This window comes from Elephantulus edwardii, unplaced genomic scaffold (genome assembly GCF_000299155.1).
Source record: "Elephantulus edwardii isolate Elephantulus edwardi_28Jun2011 unplaced genomic scaffold, EleEdw1.0 scaffold00022, whole genome shotgun sequence".
Lineage (NCBI taxonomy): Eukaryota > Metazoa > Chordata > Mammalia > Macroscelidea > Macroscelididae > Elephantulus > Elephantulus edwardii.
In genome coordinates this window covers 11,315,108-11,342,115 of record NW_006399772.1, presented here as the reverse complement: position 1 = coordinate 11,342,115, position 27,008 = coordinate 11,315,108, and the positions used below count along the sequence as shown (strand labels likewise).

The window sequence follows — 27,008 nt, the reverse complement described above, 5'->3', positions numbered from 1 at the left end:
TGTGTGTGTGTGTGTGTGTGTGTGTGTGTGTGTGTGTGTGTGTGTGTGTCTCCATCCGTCCGTCCAGGCAAGGAGCCCTGGTGGTTCAGTGTGTAACGTGTTGAGTTACTAGCCGAAAGTCAGTACTTTGGACCTACCAAGCTGCTCTGTGGGAGAAATATGGGAGCCGTTTCTTCCTGCAAATATTTTCAGCTTAAACAATTCACAGCCTCAAGTCCCACGGAGAGTAGCCTTGAGTTAGAACTGACTGGCTGTCAGTGGGTTTGGTTTTGGGGACTGGGGGACAGGTAGAAGACACATGCACTAGAGCTAGAAAACAGATTACCTGAGAGGGAAACCTACAAAGTCCACTACAATCGCGAGGGCTTTTTAAAAATGTTTCTGAAACATGGCATACAGATTATAGATTCTTGGCACGTGATTGAGCGTTCTCTTTATGAAACAAAAAGTTGACAGCTTGAATCTACCTAGAAGCACCTCAGAAGAAAGGGCTGGTGATTGACTTCAGAAAGGTCACAGCCTTTGGAAATCATATGGAGCAGTTCTCGGGTTGCTGGGAGTCAAAAATGACTGGCTTGGGGCTATTAAAGCCTGATCATTTACTTATTTGTATTCCTCTTTCGTGGCAAGACTTGAAACTCCTCTGTGCCAAAGGCTCTGTCCTGTTCACTATGGCATCGCTAATCCAGAGTGTAATAGTCGTTACTAAGTAAATCTGTATCAAATGAAGGGCATTTTGGGGAACAGACCAGCAGCTTGAACTCTGGTCTGTATAAGTGGGTGTCATTCTGCAGGCAGTTGGGAGAGCTTGAAATGTTTTACTGGCAGGGGCGTTTAACACACACTGGAGCCAGAGTGAGCAGAGGAATAGCCAAGAGACAGTTGTAGCAATCCAGGGAAAAAGTAAAAGGGCCAGGCTGAGGTTGGAGGCTGTGAGAGTGGAGAGGCAGATGTGAAAGCAGTTAAGGAGGAATTATTATCTCCAGGGTCCAGATGGCCTCAGGCTAACATCCAACACAGAGATTTCCAAGGACTCTTAACAATGGGGTGGGGCTAAGGGTTTTGCGCCAGACATACCTTAAGCAGATAGGGGAAGAGGTATTTCTCATGTTTGCATGGAAGAAATATCTAATCAGTAAATCCCTGTGGGTTTCAGTATAGTCATGCTCAATAACGGCCAAATCCATGAAGTAGACATGAGAATATTCTCTCCCCCTCCGTATTCCAGCCCACGCCTCAGTCAGATCTGTGAAAACTCAAGGTCATCAATGTGGAATTTGCTCGGCTCATTAACACATGGGGTGCTTAAAATGAAAACGGCTTTCCGTAGCAGTGCCTTTAAAGTCTGCACTCTATCCAGCACGCTGTACTGCATGTGCCCAAAAGCTGTAATTCCAGCACCTTGCTCTCAGCAGAATTCTCGGCCTTGCTCTGGATGGAATCATTTCTCCAAAGCCCAGATGGGTCATATACCCATCAGAAAACACATCTTTTCCTGAGGTCTTCCAGGCCCTTGACTGTAGGCAAACCCATGCATATTGTGCTCTGATTTTAGGGTTTGGTGACTTTTGGGGAGGCCCCCTCTGCTCACGTCCTTCTCCGAGAGTCAGTTCCTGGGCAGCCAGACACATGGACCGGACCTGGATTCGCCAGGGTCCTTCCAGGGGCTGGCTTGAGATTTGCTGTCAACAACGTCCCCTTTCCCATGGACTTCACCGTCGCCATCCGCTATGAAACTCAGGTATCCTTTCTAAAACTCTCAACTTCTTCAGTAGTAAAACGTTGCCAGAATGACACTCTCCAACTGAGTGTTCCCACTGCAGCATTGTGAGATAAGTGCATCATAAAGTGATTGGGGAAAAAAAAAAGCAGAACATGTGGAGAGTATTATAAAGGAAAGGGCTGCCTAAAGCCATTCAAGCAACAGAGCTGTCCATATGCACACACACTTTGTCCCAGAGAGAGAAGCTAAAGTTAGAAGGATGCATTTAGGTTACTAGGGCTTAAAGAAGTGGTGACTGAATGTTTGGATATGAACCATAAACAGCTAAGATAACACAAATCCCATCCTCATGGGACTCGTATTCTAAAAACCTAATGAACCCACACACGCGCAGAGGGGTTCGGAGTCAAAGAGCTGCAGCAGAAGCATTATTTGCATTTGAATTTTTCTCTGTAGCAAGAAAAAAGAGGAATAGCAGCCTGCTCCCTGCCTTCCACAACCAGCTACTCCCTTCCCTGTTGTCAGAAGTATCCAAATCAGCACAAACATGGAATCAGAAACAACATGGCTCCAGAGCAATAGTTTCTCTCTTTTCATTCTTACCCTTTAAATAACCTGAAAGTCATGAGTCACTGCTTATGAATCGTAGTGTGTATGGCTTAGAGCAGAGAGTCCTAGAGTCCCTGAAGTCTCCGAGGGACACCTTTCTGGAGGCATTGACTGGTGTCACCAGACCACAGGGTCCCTTCACTTTGACACTCTTAACTATGACATGATTCTCTATTTCTCACAAATGGAAACCATGGAGCGTCAGTGAACTTTGAGCTGGTACATAATGACAAGAAAATCGCTTGAAAAATAAACATATATAAATGTCTTCATAGAGCAAAGAATCCTGATGATGCAATGGCTAAACCATTGGCTGCTACCAGAAAGATCAGCAGTTCAAGCCTGCCAGCCGACCTGTGTCTGTGTAGATTACAGCAGTGGGAACCCCATGGGGCTGGTCTGCTCCATCCTATTGGATTATGATGTGTAGGAATAGATTCTGAGGCAGCAAGTTTGGTATTTTGTTTTTCTTTGTTGGTAGAGAGAACACTTATCTGATAGCTCTTCTAAATTGTAAGGCTTCCAGAATATATCTAAGAGAAATAGAGAAGCCAAATTAGTCTTTGTTCTGTCTCCAGATAAATAACATATTAGCTGACTCTTCGGAAAATGAGTTAAAAATTAGACTTCTTCTAAGTTGTCAGGGTTTTTCCAAGCCCACATGTTATAGCGGAGCCAGGAACAATATTCTTTCTGCTTGGATCAAAGTGTAAATATGAGAGACTCAACCTCAAGAGAGACCCTCTGAGACTTCCTTCCACCCCTAAATTCTGCTCTGTAAATTCAATTGGGAATTTAGTTCCTTGTCCTGATCACTGTGTATGAAATTCCAGCCCTATGTCCTCACATGCCTTTGTTGAAAGTGACGTGCTTTGATTTGATGTCTGTCTAGTCCAGAGCTGACTGGACTGTCAGGATCGTGGTTAACCCCCCTGGAGGAAGGACGCACTGCACCCACAAGACCCCACAGCCAAAGCCCCGGTCTTTTGCTCTACCAGCAGCTGCCAGGTATGCCTGGGATTGTTCCTCAAACATTGACATATTCTTAGAATTATACCTGAATATGAAGATTTGTAACCTGAAACTAAGTGGGGAAATGGGGATATTGAAGAGAACTATAACATTTATTGAGTGCTTACTGTATGCTATGGTCACATTTAATATCACATTGGTATGGTATCCAGGAGGTTATTTTTACATTTTTTAATTTCATAAGGTATATATGATCTTCACCTGATGAGAGGAAAATTGAGAGTACTTAAAGGACTTGCCCAAGTCTCTTACTAGTGTGAAACACTATCAGGATTCCAACCTAGCTATCTGACTCTAAATCTGAAAAGTTCTTTTTGGATCCTCAAATGGCCCTGAGATGTAAGAAGATGCCATGCTACAAGAATAAGTGCAAAATGCTTAGCTTGAGTTCTCTCAAGTAGCTAAGAGTCTATGAGGTAAAAGCTATTGGGTTTGATGGCACTAATATTGTCTAATCAGAGCTTGTTGCAAAAGAAGAGAGACCTTGTGATGTTGTGATGTTAGTATGGTAAACAGAAAGACGTACACCTAACCCATCCTTTCCTCAGAATTGTCATGGCAACCCATGATCAATAGTTTCTAGGGTGTCATTCCTTGACAGAATATTTGGAAGAACCATGGAGAATTTGTGGGAGTAATTGTCCAATCAGCCCACCTGTCTGGTCTTACCTATCCTGGCCAAGGCTCATTCTACAGTCCATTCTAGCACAGGAAGGAAAGCAAGAAATATATGGTCATTTAGGTTATATAACTGTGCTTCTGCCAATAAATTCTGGATTTATTTATCTTTATACAGAATCATGCTGCTGCCCACACCCATCTGTTTAGAACCGGGTATACAGTATTCCATAGATGTCTATTTTTCTCAGCCCATGGAAGGAGAGTCCCACGCTCACTCACACATCCTGGTTGACTCTGTGAGTATCCAAAAACTTTATGATGAATTTTTTCCCTCACACCAAACTCCACTGTGATTCTTGCTGGAGAAAGGTCTTTGGAAAAATACCAATATACATGGTTAATTATTTTAAAATCTGCTACCATCTCATTGCAACAAAAAGAATTCTCTAATTTGTTTGACTATTCCTGCAAAGGTTGTTGTTGTTGTTAGGTGCCATTGAGTTGAGTATGACTCACAGCAACCATATGAACACTGTCCTATCTGGTGACATCCTCACAAGCTCTGACACGCTCAAGCCCATCGCTGCAGCTGCTGTATCAGTTGGTTTGAATCCGCCAACTGTTCTGTGGAGAAAGATGGGCTGACTCCTGAGGTAAATATTTACCGCCTTGGGGGACTGAAGTTTGCTGTAGATTTGGCTTTAATCTTAGTGTTGTAGTTTCCTGTCGAGTCAGAACCAACCCATAGCTGATCCACCAGTGTTTTTAGAAGCAGTGACTCACACAGGAGGAGATTGCCCCACGGAATCTTAGTTACAACAAGGAGCTTTTGTGGGGCTGCAATTGAGCACGTGGCTGCTGACTGAAAGACCAGCAGTTCAAACCCACCAAGCACTTCTCAGGAAAAGGATGAGGCCGTCTGCTTCTGTGAAGACTTCATAATCTTGAATCCCCTATGCAACAATCCTGTTCTGTCTTACTGGTCACTATGAGGCAGAGTAGACTCATTAGCAACCATTCTTTCCTTTGTTTATCTAGCTCTAGCAGTTACCTCATAACAATTGCAAATCTTATAAAACACTGTGCCAACAATGCTTGGAGCATTTTGCATATTATTTCATTTCATTTCATATTCACAACATTTCTGTGAGGACCGTGGTGGTGGTGGTGCTAGGTGCCAGAGAGTCCTTTATGACTCATAGCAGCCCTCTGGACAGCAGACAGGATAACTTGCCCCGTCTTGTGCCACCTTCCTCGTCACTGAGCTGCTCAAGCTCATTGTTGCTTCCACTGGGCCAACCCACCCTATTGAGGATCTTCCTCTCTCTGAATGACCTTCCACTTTGGAAGCACAGTGTCTTTTTACAAGGACCAGTGCCTCCTGGCAACAGGCCCCAAGCACAGGAGACAAAAGCTGACTCCTTTTCTCTCTAAGGAGCATCCTCTTCATGCTTCCTCCACGACAGATTTGTTGATTCTTTTTGACAGTACATGAAACATTCAATACTCTTCGCCAACATCACAATTCAAAGCATCGGTTAATTATTCTTTGGTCTTCCTTATTCAGTATCCAAGTTTCACATGCCTAGGAGGCTGTTGAAAACACTAGAAGGAAAGTACATAATGCCTACGACATGAAGCACATCATAATGCTGTATCCCCATTTTTCCAGTGGCAGAAATTATTGTCTAGAGAGCTAGGCAGAGAGGGACTAGGCATTCAAACAAGTTCCGGTGCTGAGCCCTGGCACTGTTCTGGCATTCCAGATAGTTTGGAAAAGAAATCTTACCACTTAAATTGTTATCATTTTGTCAATTTACATTTTATGCACACTATAATTTTATATTTTTTTTTTTTTTAATTTTGTGTACGTGTACCGTCAAATCAGATCTGACTGGTACAGGAGGATATTGCGCCTCCTTCTCCGGCAGAGCGTCTGGTGGATTCGAACCGTGTTCCTCTGGGATTGCAGTGCAGCTTCTTGCCACTAGGCCACCAGAGCTCCCCTAATTTTATATTATTGTTGTTGCAGTGTTCATACAGTTATACGTTGTTGTTGTTTGTTGTTTATAGTTGAGTTGGAATCAACTCATAACTGTCCCCCCAATGAATGCAGCAAATTGCACTATAGGAGATTGCCCATCTTTCTCCTGTGGGGCAACTAACATCTTCTTATGTTGCTATTTGTATTTTTTCCTCTGTAAGAACCATACTTAATATTTCCCTTGATGACTTTCTCCCACAATGTTGAGCCATAGAGGTTTCTTTCAAACCTTTCCCTATTGGCAGTGCGACCGACTGCGGCAGGTCACTGGGCAAAGACAGATACTGAGTACGTCTTCTTCACCTGTTTATCTCTTTCCCTAGTTATTGTCATTTAAGTTGCTTCTATTTTCACTATAATGGTTATTTGGTACATACTTTAGATGTTTAAAGATTCTTCTTACTTTGCCCAAAAGCTCATGACACTTGAAATAACTTGCCAAATAGTTTTTTAGAAAATATTGCCCAACTCATTTTCATGATATATGGAGTACCAGTTTCATCTCACCATTAGCAAAATAATTATATAAAATTGTAAGATTTTTAAAGAAGTTGTGTGGATAAAAATAAAATACTTTTTTTTTACTGCATTCTACAATATTTGTGAGAATCTGCTTACGTAAAGATTTAATTGACAAGTTAAGCCCTCAAGAGTTTTATTGAAACACAGCCATGCCCCTTCATTTATTATGGGCGTAGCTTAGGGCTACACCACCAGAGCTCCTCACTGAGTTGTTGTTGTCATTGGCATTTGCTCTGGAGTCAAAGCCAGCCCATAGCCGACATTCCTATGGGTTTTCAGCAGCTGTAAATCACAGGAGAGGAGATTGCCCGTCCTTTTCCTGCAGAGTAGCTGGTCGGTTCAAAGATAATTTTCAATTCCAGAACAGCCTCCTACCTCTTTTCTGTGAGTCGAGGTTCTACTTCCCAGCAGTCATGGAACATCCTGAATTAGCCGCATCAGGGAGAAATCCTGCTTGAACTCACCCAGGATCTCATCTCTGTCATAAACCTCTTCTTCTCTACATGAACCAGACTCACAGCAATCACGTAGAACAGAACAGAACTGCCCCATAGAGTGTCCGAAGCTGCCAACAGGTCACCAGGTCTTCCTGAAGGTTTGAATGTTGACTTTTCAGTTAATGGCAAATGTGTAGCTGTGATATTACTAGAGCGCCTTGAGGGACTCACTAAACCCACTGCCATAGACTCAATTGTAACTTACACAGAGACTCTGGGGGACAGAGTAGAGCTGTGATTGACTGCCTCTGAGCTATAAAAGCAGAGGTGAGGAGTTGTCACAGGAACTAATTTGCCCTACAGCTTTCCAGTGCCCATATCGTCACTATGAATCATAATCAACCCAATAGCACCTAGCAACAGCAGCAGCAGCCACAAACCTTTCCCACATTATTAAATATCTGGTCTTTTAAGTCTATAGAATATTCCATTTCATGAATACAAGATTTTTTTGGGGGGGAAATATATTTTAATTTACAGTATTTATGAACTTTTTTTCTTTTTTTTTATTGGGAAAAACATATTATAAGATTATTTTTAAAACAAACCTTCTTTAACAACAACGAAAGATAGCCAGTTAAGTTTTAATTTAAAATAAACAAGTCACATTTAATGTAAGTATGCCACAAACGCTATCCTCGATATTGCATGGGATGTATATACATACTGCAAGCTTAACTGGGTGTATTTTTATCTGGAGCCCTAGCCAATGGTAGGGCTATTACAATCTTGCAACTTAGAGAACCATGTAGTGGTTGTGCTGGAAAATCTATCTCATCCAGTGAGGTAGAAAACAAACTCTCAAGTGCGACCTTTAAACCTGTATTCTTTATCTGTCTATACATTATCTTTCTGTTTGTTGTATATCATAGTCGGAACCAACCCATAGCTGACCCTCCAAGAGGACTTTTAAATAGAACGATGATCATAAAGCAACATGTGAATTGCAGAAGAAAGACAATTTATGTCTACTGGTTTTATTCAGGAACAAAACTATTGAAAGTTTTCCTGGGAACTCAGGAAAAGAAAGAGAGAAAATAAGCAAGTCTTAGGTCAGAAGGCATGATATCATAATCTTAACCCCAAAACTTGATTTTATTAGAGAATCTGCTAATATCTGTATTAAACAAATCTGTCTAAATTACCCATTAATTGTCCATTCACCGAGTGTACCGTAGTGGGAACTCTGCTGATTCCTGGCATGGAAAACATGATTTCTGCCTTGGGAATTTTCAGCCTCATGTAGAAAACATACATACACATGAAAAAAAAAAATGCAATGATATTTGAAAAATGCAAAAATTAAGTAGATAGTTTGAAACAAAATTAAAACTCTATCTCTGGGGTCCTTTTTATTCAATAATTGTCTTGCATGCCGATATGGGAAACCCTGAAACCTCAGTAAAGATTAAGGACGAAGGCCGCTACTTCCAGTTTCTCAGAAACCTCAGAAGAAACCCCAGGGCCCGGGGTTAAGTCAGATTTCTTCAAAGCAGAAGCTGAGCTAGGACTTTGTGTGGACAGGATTTATGGGGGGCAGCTCTCAGGAGAGGGGAGAGAAGTCCAATCAGGGGATGAATGAACCATAAGGATGAGGTGAAGCAGGGCAGGAATTGTACCACAGACTGTGTCCCGTCTTGAGCAGAAGGGCCAGCTCGGATAGCACAGTGGTTAAAGCACTCAGCCGCTAACTAAAAGAGCATGATTGAGACCCAAAAGGTCCCTTCCTGAGAGAAAGGTGTTGTGCTCTGCTTCCATAAAAATGTACAGCTTTGGACTCGTTGTGGGGCATTTCTAACCTCTGATTACTATGAGCTGAATGACTGCAAGGTGGTAGGCTTGGTTTGGTTGAGGCAGGCTTACATGTACCCGAGCCACTGGCTGCAGGTTTGCACAACAGACACCCAGGAAATGAATAGAATTTCCCCTGTTACCCAAAAGTAGCTGGGAGCTCTTGTAGCCTAGTGGCAAGAAGCTGTACTGCAATCCCGAAAGCACACAATTTGAGGCCACTGACTGCTCTGATGGAGAAAGATGGGCAATCTCCTGTGAGTTTAACTGCTTCTGGAAACTCCTGCCAGAGGGCCAACTATGGGTCTGTTCCGAATCTATCATATGCAACACTCCCAAAAGTAGAATGTCCCTATGAAAACTTTCATAAGTTGAAGCAAAGAAACCATGAGAAAATTTTTTGAGTGTTACAAGACCCCAAAAATAACCTAACATATCCCACCAAGTAACATATAAAACCTACACCACCACTACCACCATACAGTAAAAGCAGGGATATCATGTTACACACACAGCCTATACAAAGTAGGAAAATGCGTGTTCAGTGTCATCAGTGACACTCATTCCCCCTTCTCAGGCTGCACACTGTCCCCTGAATGGCTCGTTGCAAAACAAATACTCAATGCTAGCTTAGTTTTTTGTTTTTTTCACCAAAGGGAACATTCTCTTCCAACTTATCTCAGCAGAAACTTACAAATGGAGATCTTTTGTACAAGTGAAGTGGTGTAAAGTGAAGTTTTGTAAAGCCGGGGAGACCTGTACATTCTCGGTCAAGGTGGCCAAGTTCTGTTTCCCTGAGAGGGAAGGGCACAGCTGTGGGCCTTTGGGATCCAGTGCTCAGGGCAGCTGCAGGAGGGTGAGCCAGGTTGCCAACGGGGAAGTGGGCAGGTCGCCAGCAGTGTCTACTATAGGCCCCAAGCAGGCTGTCTAGTTGGAGATAGTCTCTGGACATTTTATTGTTTATTACAGATTAACTTGGTTGATGCCTTACCATCAATCTTGCCTCTCTGCAAAGGTATTTTACTCTTTAGTATCTGATCCTTTAAAATCTCTTTATTCTCTTAAGACTATAACTTAACATTTATGTCAACTATCAGGCTGCCTTGTCAAAAAGAGCCTTGTCAAAAATGAAGCCTTTGCTTAATGCTAGTTTCTCCCTCTGTGTCAATACTTTTTATTAGCAAACATTGTCAGAAAGCTTAAATTTGCTATCACTCACCTCAACTGTATAATATATCTTCTCATAAAAATATGTATAAAGTCAAAAGTATCTTATATTCTTGAAGAAATTCTTTTGACAGTAAACAGATTTGGGTATATACTCTTAGATATGAAAGTGTTGAACTTCTCTTAAATTGTACAGTGACCTATACTAAGTGTTGTAAAGTCCTTAGGAGTTTCTAGAGACAGAATGAGTCATGGATTCACAAAATGCTATAGGCAGAAACTCTCCCACCAGGAAAATATCTAGCAAGAGGGCCCACAGGACCAATAGCCATAGCAGCTACAGTAGAGAACCAGAGGCCTGATATAAGACAGAGAACTAGAGAGCTGAAATGAAATAGGACCTTGGGCACGCTACACCATTTGAATGGAAGCTAAGAGCCTTTCCCAAGTCTGTTGGACAATTTAGGGGTGGAGGGAGATTTAATATTGACAGGACTGTGAACTTTGTAACATAGGCCCAAAGCTGTGAGGCTCAAGGCTGAAGTCCCTGCACACACATTTCAGAAGCTATCCTGAGTGTATTTTGCTGTTAGTCTGGATTATAACCTGTTGATTTCCCCTATACACACTAAAAAAAAAAATCCTGTACCCAACAGCGGCCTGGTCATTTGCTTCATTTATTTGATTCTGGGGATGGTCAACTCTAAACCATCTCAAATCAGCAGCTGTGAATATTTAGCCCCTGAATAGGCTTCCTGACCTAACCTCCTCCTGATTTTATTCTCTATCTCCTGCCCACTTGGTTTATGCTTAGAGAATGCAGATTGATGTTAATACTCACTTAAAGATAAAATAGTGGAAATGTATACATTTCTTTATCAAACAAGTTTTAGTAAGAATTTTTAAATTGTTTCAGCAGTACAAATTGTTATGACCAGAAACTGCAAGAAATTCAGGGCAGATTCAGAGGAGGACATATGAAGAGAGGAGGGCAAATGGATATCATTGCTGATGTCAGAAAGAGAATACCAGAAAGAGATTTATTTCTTCTTTACTTTTATTCTTTATTCTTGACATTTTATTGGCCATGCAAAGGTATTTAAATGTGTGGATCATAACAAATTATGAAGAGCATGGCAAAGCATGAGAGCTTTAGAACCTTCACTTGTATCCACACAGAACATGTACATAGGCCAAGGCGTAGTCCCTTGAATAGAATGAGGGGATGCCAGATGCCTTAAAATCAAAAAAGTGTGCCTTAGTGTTGCATTGTTCACCTATTTATTCAATCTATATACTGAGAAAATAACCTGAAAAGCTGGACTATATGAAGAACACGGCAGCAGGACTTGAGGGAGGTACACCAGCAACATGCAATAGGTAGACAACAGAGCTTTCCTTAGAAAGCTGAAAGGAAACAAAAATCCTCACAACTGAAGTAATAGGCAAGATCATGATAAAGAGAAAAGATTGACTTTCCCAAGGATTTCATTTTCTTTAAATATACAATCAACATCCATGAAACCACCAGTCAAAACATCAAACAGCGTATATTGTTGTTAGGTGCCATCAAGTTTTCTACGACCCATAGCAACCCAATGAACAACAAATCTGAACCTTGCTCTACCCTGTGCTAGCCTTGTGATCTCTGATCTGCTCAAGCCCATTGTTACTGTCACTGTGTCCACCCATCTAGTTGAAGGTCTTCCTCTCTTTCACTGACCTTCCTCTACGTTTCATGGCATGATGTATTTTTTCAAAGGACTAGCCCCTTCTGACATGCCCAAGGGATGGAAGACAAAGTTCCACCATCCGCACTTCTAAGGAGCAACCTGGTCGCACTTCCTCCACTTCATTTTGGCAGCAACAGATGACATTGGATAAATCTGCTGCAAAGTGTGCAAAAGGAAAGAGGTCTAAGGTGTGTCTAACCCAAGCCTGAGGAGCTCTGGTGGCATAATCAACAGAGAATTGTGCAGCTACTGCAGAGGCCACTTCTCAGCAGTTCAAATCCACTAGTGGTCCCACAGGAGAAAGGTGGGCAATCTCCTCTCATGGAATTTAGAGCCACAAAAGCCTAATGGAGTGAAGGTCAGCTGTGACTTGATTCCAAGTTGCCGACAATAAAAAACAGATCCCAAGTCATAATACATTTAGTAATTCCATATGCACGTGAACATTGGATGATGAATAAGGAAATCTAAAGAATTGATGCATTTGAATTATGACGTTGGTAAAGAATATTGAATGTACCAGTATTGAAGTGGCAGCAAGAAGAATTAACAAATCTGCCTTGAAATAGAGTATTCCTTAGAACCACAGATGGCAAGAAGGATAGATATATGTGCGGTAATTTAGCGAGTCCTCAATAAATTAGATGGATTGATGTGATGGCTGCAATTATGTGTTCAAACGTATCTATGTTTGTGCGGGTGGCGCAGGACCTGGCAGGGTTTTGTACTGTTGCATGAGTCGGCAGTTATGTGTCAGAACTGACTCAAGAACACCTAAGGGGGGCGGGGAGGAGGAGAATAGCTAGGCACTTGAGAATAACAAAAACATGAAAATGAGACACTGATGCAGGCACTGGTGTAAACAAGAAAAGCATCATCTATGCCAACATGGGCTTCCTCTTCAAAGAGGAGATGGAGATGATGAAACCAGGTAAAACAACATGGTGTGAGAGGTATTGGGTATCATGGAGTGGCCAGCATATGGACCAGGCATTGCTGAAGGCCCCCTGGAGGAGATGACATCTAAGTTGAGCCCAGAATTGCCACCAAAGAGGAAGGTGAAGGAGGTACAAGATGAGCAACAGCCACATGAGGAGACAGAGTCCATGGTGGTGCAAATGGTTAGGACTCGTTGCCTGTGAAAGTTTGGATGTTTGAGTACAGCCTGATATGACTTGGAAGAAAGGCCCTGTGATCCTCTTCATAATAATGAGCCATTGAAAACCTTGGAATCCAGTTCTGCTGTCATATGGGGTTCACATGAGTCATACTTGACTCCAAGGCAGTTGTGGTGGTAGTGGTGGTGGTCATGGTGTGGAGACAGAACATGACGGAGGAACTGAAGATCTGAATTGGGTAAAGAATATCAACCTCATCTTAACCCAACTTCCTCTTTTTATTGTAAATATTTCACAACACCCTTCACTACAGTGAAATGGAATTCACAGGCATTACAGTTTGCCTACAAGGAGACTTGGGGGTGAAGTCACATTCTCTGCTGTAAACCAGGAGGTTGGCAGTTAGAACTTACCAAGCTCTCCATGGAGAAAAATGAGGGACTCTCTTCCTGTACAGACTTATAGACTCAGAAACCTGGTTGACGGGTCACAATGACTCAGAACTGAACTGACAGCAGTGAATCTGGGTTTGGTTATCATTTGTCTGCATATACAATTCCACAAAAGTATCACTCAACTGCACTAAGATTAATACAAAAGAAAAGGAAAGTAACTTTTGAAGGAATAATATGTACCTTGGTGTATGTTTATATGCACAGGCATGAAGCCACAAGAAATTATAATAAAGTAAAAGGATGATCATATACATGCAGACTCGCTACGTAGTTGTGAAAACGCAAGTATTAGTGATTCAAATGTATTAAACATCATTGTCATTGATGGTAAAGTGCTCTGAAATGACAAATACATCTTGGTAAAGTTCAAAACCAACATGATATCTTTATCCCTTAGTATTCTTGGTAATTACATTCCTTGAAAATTCAATTCATATTAAAACTATGTAAAAATACTTCATTTACATGGGTTTAAAAATATCAAATGAACTCTATACTCAGATAATTATAAACAGAATGTTCTGCTATGTTCAGTGGTACGTTAAAAAATGGTAAGGAACATGGAATGAGTTTCTATTTTGTGAAGCTGCTCTGAGCATTGCATAATGTCTAGCGTTCCTGGCCTTCACCCACCAAATACCAGTAACGCACTCCACCCAATTACTGTGAACCAAAACCACCTCTGTGCCCCACAGGGGCCAGTACCTCCCTTACTGAGGGGAAGGCAATAGGATAATGAGAAACTTAAATTTAAGCTCATTGCCTTGTTATCAGAATCTACTCATTCATGACTGACTCTCCAGCCACTTTCTGAGGCTGCAAATCACACAGGAGGAGACTGCCCATCTTTCTCCCATTGAGCTGGAGGTGAATTTTAACTGCCAAAGGTGTGGCCTTTAGGTTAACAGCACAACTGCCTAAGGATTCCACCACCAGAGCTCTTTAAACAACTAAAGGAAGTAGATATTTTATCTGTAAAAATGGAAAGCCATTAAAAAGTTTTAAGGTGAGTGTTATTGGGGGGGAGGGGTGGAAGTGTCTTTCAAATGATCATTATGACTGTTTCAAAGATTCTATAAGCACAATACTGAATGATGGAGGAAGCATCAAAAGACAACAGAAGGAATACACAGAATTTCAAAAGACCATCAAGAACAAACAACATTGAAGAAGCCCAACAAAAGTCCAGGTATTAATGGAATGCTTGATGAGATCTTTCAACAAACAGATGCAGTGCTAGAGACCATCAATCTTCTGTACCAAGAAATTAGAAAGACAGCTACCTTGTCAACCAACTGAAAGAGATCCATTTTTCTACCCATTCCAAAAAAGAATGATCTAGTAGAACACAGAGCCATTGTTAGGTGCTCAATTACTAAATGCTACAGCAGTTGTTCAAACCCACCCAGATTTCCACCCAGATTTGGCAAGCTGTACCCAAAAAGTCATAGCCTTGAAAATTCTATCCTAAAGCTCTCTTCTGAACACATGGAGTCACCATCATTGGAATAGATTCTACAATTTTGAATAGCAACAGAGTTTGATGGAGAACAACACTGTCCATGTAACTGAAAAAAGGCAATATTTTGAAAGATTTGTGGGGAATTAGAGTTCCACAGTTACACTTTGGGATGAACTGCAGAAGCCGTAATTTCTTAATTTATCACAGACAGCCTACTCTGAAATCTTCCAAATCTAAGATGAATGGATTAACAAGCAAAACTATGACAGTAAAGAGGGAAAAGAAAAAGTGTTCTTTTACTTTCTTTGTCCTAAGTCAGTAAATGTAAATATTAAGTTGTTGTTGTTCTTGTTAAACATTTTAAAAACATAGAAAGTCTTGTGCTTGTTTCAGCAGCACATATACTAAAATTGGAATGATACAGAGAAGATTAGCATGGCCCCTGTGCATGGATGACATGCAAATTTGTGTAATGTTCCATTATTTAAAAAAAAAAAAAAGTAAAAACATGGGAAGTCTTAAAATCTACAGTCCTCAGCAACTTAAAAGATTGGTTCGAGCCCTTTTTGAGCCATTATTCTCATAGAACACAGATGATGTTTCCTTTTATTGTAACCATCTTGAGAAAGTTGTGACCACACATCTTCTTTTCTCATTATTTCAAAAGCTTGGTCTTATTCCCCGAATCAGTTCTTTGGAGAATTTCTGCAGCAAGCAGGACTTAGATGAGTATCGGCTGTACAACTGTGCCCAGATTGCCTCTGAAATGGGACCGCGGGTTCTCCCTGATGCATGTGAAAGACTTATCGTCAGCATGTCGGCCAAACTACACAACGGGGCAGTGGGTGAGTATCAGTCTAATAGATTTCACTGATGCGCTGGTATCTGTACAAATGCTTTTTGGAATGTGGGCAAATCGATTTAATTTATTTTAACCTCCACTCTCCACATCAATTTACATATCAATTGCCCAGTGATTAGATGCACAGAGCAATCTATTGATGTGTAGGAATCACAAGGCACAGGACAGTAAGTGGATAAAAAGAAGCTCACAGTAGCATTGGGAAGCCGGGCTGGTGGAGCACTTAAAAATGTATGTGGAATCCTAAAACGTCAGGATGAAGATGAACTCTGAACAATGTATTTCATCCCAAAAGCTAAACTTGATAAATGAGAGAATTAGAACCCAAGGATGTTACATCTTGCCCACATCACTTAGTGATGTGGTGGTTGTAGTTGTTATGTGTTGTTGAGTGAGAACTTACTTACAGCTGACCTTCCAACAGCTTTTCAGAGACTATAAATTACATGGAAGGAGACTGTGTATCTTTCTCCCACAGAGCAGTTGGTATATTTGAACCATATCCCTTTAGGCTGGCAGTGCAACTCCTTAAGACTAGGCCACGAGAGCTCCCTGCTTAGCTGTATGTTGTTGTTATTGTTGTTGTTGATGATGATGATGTTGTTGTTGATGTTAGATGCTGTCAAGTCAAGTACAACTCATAGCAACACTATGAACAACCAACCTGAACATTGTCCTATCCTATATCATCCTTACCATCTCTGACATACTCAAGTTCATTGCCACATTTACCATGTCAACCCACCTGGTTAAAAGTCTTCCTCTCTTTTACCACCCCTCCATCTTTCCAAGCATGATGTTCCTCTCCAAGGAATAACTTCTCTTAGCAACATGCCCAAAGTAAGTGAGACGAAGCTTCATCATTTTTGCTGCCAAGGGGCACTCTGCCTGCACCTTCTCCACGACATTTCTGTTTGTTCTGTTGGCAGTTTATGGGATAGGCAGTACCCTTCTCCAACCCCACAAAAAGCAGCCATTCTCCTTCTGTCATCCTTAGTCATTGTCCAGCTCTCAGATGCGTAGCAAGTGATGTATAAGACACAATACATCTGTATCAAAGCTATTGATATTATTGGCTGGGCAATTATTGGTCTTGATGTATGGAGGGTCTTGTATATGGTCGAATATTTAAGCATCATCCCTAGCTTCTACCCAACTGGTACTAGGTGAACCTTTCCCCACTAGTTGTCCCATACAGGGCAAAACTATACTTCCCACCCTATTTGGGAGCTCTGGTGGCCTAGTGGTAAGGAGTAGTGCTGCCAGCTCAAAGAGAGACAGTTCTAATCTACCAGCTGCTCTATGTGAGAAAAATGAGCATCTCCTGTGTGAGGTTTATAGCCTTTGAGAACACGCCAGAGGGTTCACCATGACTTGACAGCATGTAGCAACAGCACTGCTTGAGACTCTACTACGGAGCGACAGTTAAATAACAGCCTCATTATGCTTGGTTAGGTGATAAAAAAAATAATAATAACAGCCTGGCCTTATAGGGTTTTAGGCAAATGATCTTTCCATTTATTTTAGAGTTGTGGTCTAAGAGTTCCTATTTTTGTTGTTGTTGTTATGTGCCATTGAGCCATTTGCGACTTATAGCAACCCTATGTACAAGAGCCCTAAATGCCATTCTATCCTGTGCCAACCTCACCGTCTCAAACACACTCATTCCCATCACTCCAGTCACGGAATCGATCCATCTCATTGAGGGTCTTCCTCTCCTGCGCCGTCCCTCCACTCTCCCAAACATGATGTCCCTCTCCAAGGACCAGCCCCTCCTTGCAACATGCTCAAAGTATGTCAGACAAAGCTTCAGAATCCTTGACTCCAAGGAGCATTCTGGCTTTACCTTCTCCAGGACAAACCTGTTTTTTTCCTAGCAGTCCATGGTATATTCAACACTCCTCTCCATCACCACAGCTCAAAGGCTTCAATATCTTTCTATCATCTCTATTCGCTGTCCAACTCTCTGATGCATAGCACGTAATTGCAAAGACTATAGCCTGGATCAGGCACACCTTAGTCTCCAGCCTGACATCTTTGCACTTCAGTACTCTTGAGAGGTCCCTCACAGCTGACTTTCCCAGTGCAGTTCGTCTCCTGATTTCCTGGCTGCTGTTACTAAGAGTGTTGACTGTGGAGCCAAGCAAACTAAAACTGTTAACTATCTCAATCTCTTCACCATCCATACTGATGCTGCCAATTGGCCCAGTGGTGAGAATCTTTGTTTTTTTGATATTGAGCTTCAATCCATCCATATTGAAGACTGCAGTCCTTGACCTTCTGCAGCAAGTGCTTCAGGTCCTCCTCCGTTTCAGCGTGCAGGGTTGTGTCATCTGCATAACACAGGTTGTTGACGATTCTTCCACCAGTCCTGATGCCACATTCCTCGTCGTACAGCCCAGCATCTCAGATGATCTGTTCTGCATACAGATTGAAAAGGTATGGAGACAAAATACATCCCCGACGGACCCCCTTCCTTGATTTTGAAACCATCCAGTGTCTCCCTGCTCTATTCTGATGACTGCCTCTTGGTCCAAGTATAGGTTTCGCATTAGCACAATCAAATGTTCTGGGATTCCCAGTCTTCTCAGAGTCAGCCACAGCTTGTTGTGATCCACACAGTCAAAAGCCTTTGCATAGTCACTCAAATTTCAAAACCATCTCTGGAACAGGTTTGAGGCCTTGAGCACCAATGAGTGTAGACCAAATGAGCTCTGGGAGGATATCAAGAAAATTGTCCATGAAGAATGCAAAAGATCATTACAAAGGCTAAAGAAGAAGAAAAGACCAAGATGGATGTCAGATGAGGCTCTGAGTATTGCATTAGAGTGCTGAGAAGCCAAAGCTAAAGGAGGAAATCAAAGAGCTGAATAGAAAATTTCAAAAGGCAGCTCGGGATGACAAAGCAAGATACTATAATGAAATGTGCAGAGAGTTGGAGTCAGAAAATCAAAAGGGCCGGACTTGCCCAGCGTTTCTTAAGCTGAAGGAGTTGAATAACAAATTCAAGCCATGGGTGGTAATACTTAAGGATAGTTTGGGTAGAATGTTGAATGATCCAGGATATATTAAAAGAAGATGGAAGGAGTATACAGAGTCACTGTATCAGAAGGAATTGGCTTACTCAGAGGAATTTCATGAAATAACATAAGAGCAAGAACCTATGGTGATGAAGGAGGAAGTTCAAGTTGCTAAGAAGCAATTGGCAAAAAACAAGGCTCTAGGAGTTGACTGCATACCAATTGATTAATTTCAACAAACAGACGCTGCCCTTGATGTGCTCACTAGGTTGTGCCAGGAAATCTGGAGGACAGCCAGCTGGCCAACTGACTGGAAGAGATCGATATTTGTTCCCATTCCAAAGAAAGGTGACCCAACAGAGTGTGGAAATTATCTAACAATATCATTGATATCATATGCAAGCAAGATTCTGCTGAAAATTATCCAAAAACGTTTGGAACAATATGTCAACAGAGAACTGCCAGATGTGCAGGCTGGATTTAGAAGAGGTCGTGATACTAGGGATATTATAGCTAATGTAAGATGGATCTTGGCAGAAGAGTGCCCATAATCCCATTAAATAATATAAATGAAGTAAAAATAGATGGTTGTTATGTGCCATTTTGTTGCTTGCGACTCATAGCGACCCCATGTACAACAGCCCTAAACTCTGCTCGGTCCTGTGCCAATCGCACCGTCTGTGATACACCCATCCCAATTACCCCAATCACTAAATCAATCCACCTTATAGAGGGTCTTCCCTTCCTGCTCTGTCCCTCCTCCCTACCAAGCAAGATATCCTTCTCCAAGGACCTCTCTTTACAACATGACCAAAGTATGTTAGACGAAGCCTCAGAATCCTTGCCTCCAAGGAGCCGCCAAGTTTAACAAACATGTTTTCCTAGCAGTCCATGGTACATTCAATACTATTCTCCAGCACCACAGCTCAAAGGCATTGAAAATAACAGTTGTTGACTAGGATATAAAGAAATTGTAAATCTTTTGCATTACTGATGACATTGTAAAATGGGGCAACTATTGTGGAAAACCATTTGTTGTGCTTGAAAAATGCAGTCATAGAATTATGTGACCCATTAATTCCAATCCAAGGTGTACATCCAAGAATATCGAAGTCAGTATAAACATATACTTGTATATCAATGTTTTTAAAAAATGTTCTTCCCAATAGCCAAAAAGTGGGGAAAACCTAAGGTGAATAAATAAAAGCATTGTAACGGTAAATCATAAAGAGAAATGAAATTCTGATTAGCATATAACATATAATAGCATAAATGAACCTTTAAAAAGTGCATGTTAAATAAAACACATCAGACACAAAAGAGCAATTATTATATGATTCCACAAATCTGAAATGTCCAAAGTAAGCAAAACATAGAGACAAAAATTTATTTGTTTCAACCAGAAACTAGAGAGTTAATTGCCTAAGGGGTGCTGAATTTCTGCTTAGGATAATTAAATACGTTTGGAATGAGTGGTGAGGGTGATTGAATAAAAAAAGAATGTAAGTAATTCATCAAATTGTACACTTTAAAATGAGCATAATAATAAATATTTTGTTATATGTACTTCACTACAATTTTGAAAAATCAGTAAGTGTATTCCAGCATAGTAAACTCTACCGTAGTACATAAGGTATTAAAGTTATAACAATGTTTATAATAATAACATGGCAATTTATTTAATCTTCTCATTAACTTTTAAAAATAAAGTTTATTGAGTACTTAACTATGTGCCAAGCACTGTTCTGAGTACTTCAAAGGCATTATTATTTTTTTTAATCTTCATTACAGTATTGAGAGACAGATCCTGTTATTAGCTCCATTTAACCAGTGAGGACATCGCTCTTAATTAAATTAAGGATTCGGGAGTTAGCAAACAAAAAGAGATAGACCAAAGCCACTTAATGGGATGGGGCACTCTCTTCACCTCCTTCACCTCTAACTGCTTGATCTGTTCCCTACAGCCTGCAAGTGTCACCCCCAGGGCTCAGTCGGGACCAGCTGCAGCCGACTGGGCGGTCAGTGCCAGTGCAGACCTGGTGTGGCGGGACGCTGCTGTGACAGGTGCTCCCCAGGGAGCTACAGTCTGGCTCATCATGGTTGTCACTGTATGTAACAAAAAGAGCATTCCCTGGGATTTGAGGGCAGGCAAATCAACACGCAGAGCTTCAAAGAAGGGCTTATGAAAATTTGTCTACATTATTCAAGCTCTCTACAGATAAAACCTACTAAATTTTTGTTTTCTATAATACTTTAGTCATCTGTTCAATGGGCACCAACCCTGCACAGAGCTCTATTAGCTCTATTAGGTGTCAGGTGCTACGAACAATGAATTGTAAACTTCTCCGTGGAAGTTCACAATGGTATAGAATGGATTGCAGTAGCCCCTGGGTGGTGCAAACAGCTAGCGTACTTGGTTACTGCTTGATAGCTTGAGTCCACCCAAAAGTGCCTTAGAAGAAAGGCCTGGTGATCTACTTGCAAAAGATCAACCATTGTGAACCCTATGGAGCTCAATTCTCAGACACCATGGAATTGCCATAAATTAGTAAATTATGGAAATATGATGAAAGGAGTTGCATGGGCAACCACAATTTTTCTAGCTGTCACATAAACCCTGTGGCTGTAAAGGCTGAAATAGTGATGAGATTGAGAAGGAGAGAAAAAGGTCAACACGGTTGCCAAAAGTAAGACTTCTGATGCTGAGATTGACAATCTTGGAACTCATTTGATAAGTTACTCATTACTAACAATAACAAAGATTCTCACCACTGGGCCAATTGGCAGCATCCTGATAGATGGTGAAGAGATTGAGATTGTTAACAGCTTCAGTTTACTTGGTACCAGCAGGCAGAAAATCAGAAGATTAATTGCTTTGGGAAAGTCTGCCGTCAAGGACCTCTCCAAAGTACTGAAGAGCAATGATGTCAGTCTAGATACTAAGATGCATCTGATCCAAACCATGGTCTTCTCAATTACTTGCTATGAATCAGAGTGCTTGCTGACTATGGATGAAAGCAGAAAAATTGATGCCTTTGAGTTGTGGTGAAGAACAAACAGGTTTGTCCTGGAGAGGGTGAAATCAGGCTGCTCCTTAGAAGCAAAGATCTTGAAGGTTTGTCCAACATACTTTGAGCATGTTGCCAGGACAGAGACATCATGCTTGGAAGGGTCAAGGGACAGTGCAAGAGAGGAAGACCCTCAATGAGATGGATTGATTCAGTGACTCATGGGGTAAGTGTGTCAGAGACAATGAGGTTGGCTGACAGTAAAGCAGGGTTCGGAGCTATTGTACATCGGGTCACTATGAGTCACAAGCGACTTAACAGTACATAACAAAAGCAGTGTTCCAATGAAAACTAAACAGTGACTATAAATTACAGAAGAATTGATGCCCTTGAGTTGTGGTGCTGGAGAAGTGTACTGAATACCCTATGAACTGCCAAGAGAATAAACAAGTCTGTCCTAGAGAGGTGCTCCTTGAAAGCAAGCCTGGTGAATTCTGTCTCACATTGTTGTTGTTGTTGTTGTTGTTGTTGTTATGTGCCGTCGAGTCATTTGCAACTTATAGCGACCCTATGTACAACAGCCCTAAACCCCGCTCTATCCTGTGCCAATCGCATTGCCTCTGACACACCCATCCCGATTACCCCAGTCACTGAATCAATCCACCTCATAGAGGGTCTTCCCCTCCTGCGCTGTCCCTCTACTCTACCCAGCATGATGTCCCTCTCCAAAGACCTGTCTCTCCTTGCAATATGTCCAAAGTATGTCAGACGAAGCCCCAGAATCTTTGCCTCCAAGGAGTAGTCTGGTTTAACCCTCTCTAGGATGAATCTGTTTGTTTTCTTTGGATATATTATCAGAAGAGGCAACTCCTTGGAGAAAGACATCATGCCTGGAAAGGTTGAGGGTTGGCGCAAGAAAAGAAGACCCTCAACCAGATAGTTTAACATCGTGACTATGCCAAGGAGGTCAAGTGTGTCAAAGATAATGAGGTTGGCTCAGGATAGTATAGGGTAAGGTCACAGCCATTGTTCACAGGACCACTATGATTCATCGTCAACTCAATGGCACGTAACAGCAACAACAGGGCTTCAACCAGAAGTGATCACTTGAGCCTCCCAACTGTAGTGTGGGGAGCAAATAGTCATCTCTTCATAGGATGAGGCAATTAGGGACAATAGATTTCCCACTGCAGCCTGCCTCAGGAGCCACGAACGGAATCGGCTCTCCTTTCAGGTGGAGTCGGAAAGATAACGTATGGTTTCCTGATTAGTCACCTTGCACAGTGCTTAGGCCCATAATTTGATTTCTCTTTCTTTTAAAACTTGTTACAGTTTTTTTTTTGTTTTTTTTTTTAATTTTATTTTTTTTAATTATATTTTATTAATTTTCATAAACATTTACAGAGATTTTGGGCTTCCACTCATTCATTGTTGCACTATTCTCTCTACCCTCCTCCCAGTTTGTTCTTGTCCAAATGCCACAGTGCTTGTCAAAGCCAGTTCTGATTAATCTTCTTTGTCAGTGTATCCTTTGCCATTCCCTATCACTCCTCCCTGAGAGAGACTTCACCCTGAGTCATAAGGAAAAGGGGACGGCGTATTCTCTTAGCTACTTCCTGCTGAAAAGGGACGCTGTGGGTTTCAGGGTGAAGATCTTCTCTCACTACTCTAAAGGGCCCCTTTGGCAGTAGGAAACACATAGACTATTATGGAGACTGATTTTGGAATTCAGATGCACTCTTATTGATTGTGCTTGGCTGTACATGTACATATCCTTCAAGATGTATCATGGGGGTGTTGCAACCTAGAAGACACAAATTTGACTAACAAGTTATAAGTACATGAGTCCAAAAATTATGGAAAAGTAAAAGAAAAGATTCTTTCATTGTTTTACAAACCCTCCCCCAGGTCCCCTTCACCATGCAGCCCTCGCTCTAGTCTCCTGTGATGACAGAAATACCCAGTTACATCTCTCTTTTAGACGGTTCTCTCCCTCCTCTGCTTCAGTGCAGTATACATTATTGAACCCATCTTACTCAGTGTCTCCCTAACCCCAAGGACGGTCCCATTCTACAACAGTGGCATCATGTAATATTTGTCCTTTTGTGACTGGGATATTTCACTCAGCATAATGTTCTCCAGAGTCAACCATTTTGAATAATATTGCATGAGTTCCTTGTTTTTTAATGCAGCATAGTATTCCATTGTGCGAATATACCACAGCTTCTCTAGCCATTCGTTTGTTGATGGGCACTTAGGTTGTTTCCAACTCCTTGCTATTGTGAACAAAGCTGCAATGAACATGGGTGTGCATATATCTGCTTGGATGTCAGCTAACTTGTTACAGTTTTGATGAGAGTTTACAGAGCGAATTTGTCTTCAATTCAACAATTTTATGCACGTTTTGTTTCCTAACATTAGTTGTGATGCCCCCATTACACCCTTTCTACTTCCTTTTTTGGGGGACCCCTGGTTCCACCCTTCTTTCCTGCCCCTTCCTGCATTCTGAGCTTGATAGGTTGACTGTACTTGGCAGTATGTTCCTCACGAGTGACATCGTCCACTTTGTAGGTATGTCTGGGATCAGTTCCAGGTTTGAAGGGTGACAAAGGGACATGGTCCCAGGGTTCCACCAGACTGTATCGGACCCGTGGGTTTGGTGCTTTCCATGGTTTGGAATTTCGTTCTGTCTTTTTCTCCCATTCTGTTCACAACTTTCTGTGATTCCAGTGCTTTCATTTTTAAAAAAGTAATGTGAAGAGTTTGAAATACACAAAGGGTAATACACAAAAGATTGACTATTTTTTCTCCCCCTGCATACAACCCTGTCAAACAACCAGGCAGCTCGAAGGACTTTCAGCAATTTATCAGAAAAGAACACTTTTACTTTCTCATCTAGAAAAAAAAAATCTCACTTTCTTGAGAAAAGTGTATGTGTATGTGTGCCTGTTTGATTTCGAAACTTGAATTCTAAGTGGAAATCTCACTCACTGAAAGCATGTTACCTGTTTGAGTCCTCCGTACAAACAACAATGTTCATGCTTTTTCCCACCTTCAGTGACTCCCTGGGGCTGCAACATATATAGAGGTGTGTTTAATGAATTGTCATTTAGTAAACATTTATCTGATGCCCATTAGATGTCAGACTCTGTCATATCACTTTCTAGACTCACTTTCTTCTGTTTGATTAAAATGACAGACTAAATTAAAAACCAGAATCCAATTGTTGTGGAGTTTACTCCAGCTCCTGGCAGGCCCACATGCATCAGAGTAGAAGTGGGCTCTGTAGCGTTTTCAATAACAGGTTTTGGAAGTGGGTCACCAGACCTTTGTTCTGCAGTGCTGCTGGGTGGGTTTAAACCTCCAACCTTTCAGTTAGAAGCCTAGCAAAATGTTAACCATTTGTACTCCCTAGGAACTTTTAAGATAAGCTTTTTTAAAAAAACCTCATTGTCATCAAGTCAGAATTGACCCCTAGCTGAACCTCCAGCAGGTTTTCAAAAATGCTGTAAATCACACAGGGGGAGACAGTTCACCTCTCTCCCACAGATTCACTGGTGGATTTGAACCACCAGAAAGTGTTGCGTTAGCAGCACAATTCTATACAGACTACCTCGCCAAAGCTCCTGTTGATAAGTTGTCACTGTGGACCATTGGGTCAGAACCAACTCATAGCTGATCCTTCGTGGGGCTCTCAGAGGCAGTAACTCCCATGAGAGAAGACTGTCCATTCTTCTTCCTCAGAGCCTCAGAGCAGCTGGTGGTCTTGAACCCATGCCTTCGGGATTGTAGCGCATCTTCTTGCCACTAGGCCACCAGAGCTCTTGATAAGTTAGTGAATATAAAAAGAAAACTGTAGCCCTTGCACCAACATATCGGTCCCTTTTCCAAACCCAAAAGAGCTTGTCTTTGCTCTCTCCAGCGTGTCACTGCCACCCTCAAGGCTCGAAGGATACCTTATGTGACCAAGTAACCGGACAGTGTCTCTGCCACAAAGAAGTGGGTGGCCGCCGCTGTGACCAGTGCCTGGCCGGCTATTTTGGATTCCCCAACTGCCATCCATGTTCTTGTAATGGGTTTGCTGAGCTTTGTGACCCAGTAACAGGGTCATGCTTCAACTGTGGAGGCTTTACAACTGGACAGTACTGTGAAAGGTATGGTCTTGATATGCACTTTTATTTCTCTTAGAGCTCTCGTGGACTAGGGGGTAGAGAGTTGCACTGGAGCCATTAGGTGGTGCCCCTCTGGTTGTTCAAACCCACCAGCAACTCCAAGGAAAAAATATGGATAATCTCTTCTCTGTAACATTCAACCTACAAAGCCCCACTGGAGGGATCAGCTCTGAATCAGTTCTGAGTTGGTGGCAAAAAGTTGAGTTAGAGGTTATGTGCAATAGTTGTTTTTTTTTTGTTTGTTTTCTTCTGATCTCATTACCTTCTCTGAAAGAGCACAAGGTAGAGTTTTAACAGTATTTAAGTGTAAAATGAAAATTATGAAATGGGAGTAGCGGAGTAGCTACAATATCATTCAATAATCTTTCAAAATAATTATATGAGCCACAAAATATTTTATAAAATCAGTGACACATGTTTTCCTGGAACTTTGCTTTTTATGTGCCTGAAATGTCATATATAAATCAAGGGCTGTTATATTGAGTTCAATGACTATGCTTTGTGAATTTCACTATAAAACAAAACAGAACTAAACTAAATCCTCCTACAGAGCATAAAATAACCTCCTAAAAGATTGCGTTTTTAAAGTCACTCTGCCCTAAAGCCAAGCAGGTCCATTTTGGCTAATGTGTGCACTTGTTGTAAGAACATTTGGGGAAAAAAGGAAATTGCCTTAACAGGTGCATCGATGGTTACTATGGAAATCCTTCTTCAGGACAACCATGTCGCCCTTGCCGGTGTCCAGACACTCCCTCGAGCAATCAATACTTTGCCCTCTCCTGTTATCAGGCCCCATGGAGCTCAGATGTAATCTGCAATTGTCTTCAAGGTTACACAGGTATGCATCATGGGACAGCATTAATTTTTTTTTCTTGTATCCTATATTATCATCTGAAAAATGAACCTGTATTCATAATGCACTGCCTTGGACAAACACATGGTGCAGAACGTGTGATCAGTGAACAGTAAGCTACAAGTTGGTAAGTTCCTGTTTTCTTAAACCAGGAATTGAAACGATTAAAAACCAGTGACTGAGTTGAACATTTATTCCACTAAGTGGTCATCATTTCTTTTTTTTTTCTATAATTATATTTTATTAATTTTCATAAACATTTACAGAGATTTTGGGTTTCCATTCATTCATTGTTGCACTATTCTCTCTACCCTCCTCC

General features: G+C 41.5%; 1 protein-coding gene across 1 annotated transcript in view; it reads left to right on the top strand.

Annotated features, from left to right (window-relative positions):
* LAMB4 (laminin, beta 4) overlaps window positions 1–27,008 on the top strand; it is a 129,578-nt gene that overhangs the window by 54,682 nt on the left and 47,888 nt on the right. Inside the window, exons 14-20 of the mRNA XM_006882636.1 lie at window positions 1,556–1,741; window positions 3,225–3,340; window positions 4,161–4,281; window positions 15,442–15,619; window positions 20,621–20,764; window positions 25,587–25,818; window positions 26,517–26,674. Coding sequence (XP_006882698.1) covers window positions 1,556–1,741; window positions 3,225–3,340; window positions 4,161–4,281; window positions 15,442–15,619; window positions 20,621–20,764; window positions 25,587–25,818; window positions 26,517–26,674 — 1,135 coding nt within the window. The remainder of the gene's footprint in view (window positions 1–1,555; window positions 1,742–3,224; window positions 3,341–4,160; window positions 4,282–15,441; window positions 15,620–20,620; window positions 20,765–25,586; window positions 25,819–26,516; window positions 26,675–27,008) is intronic.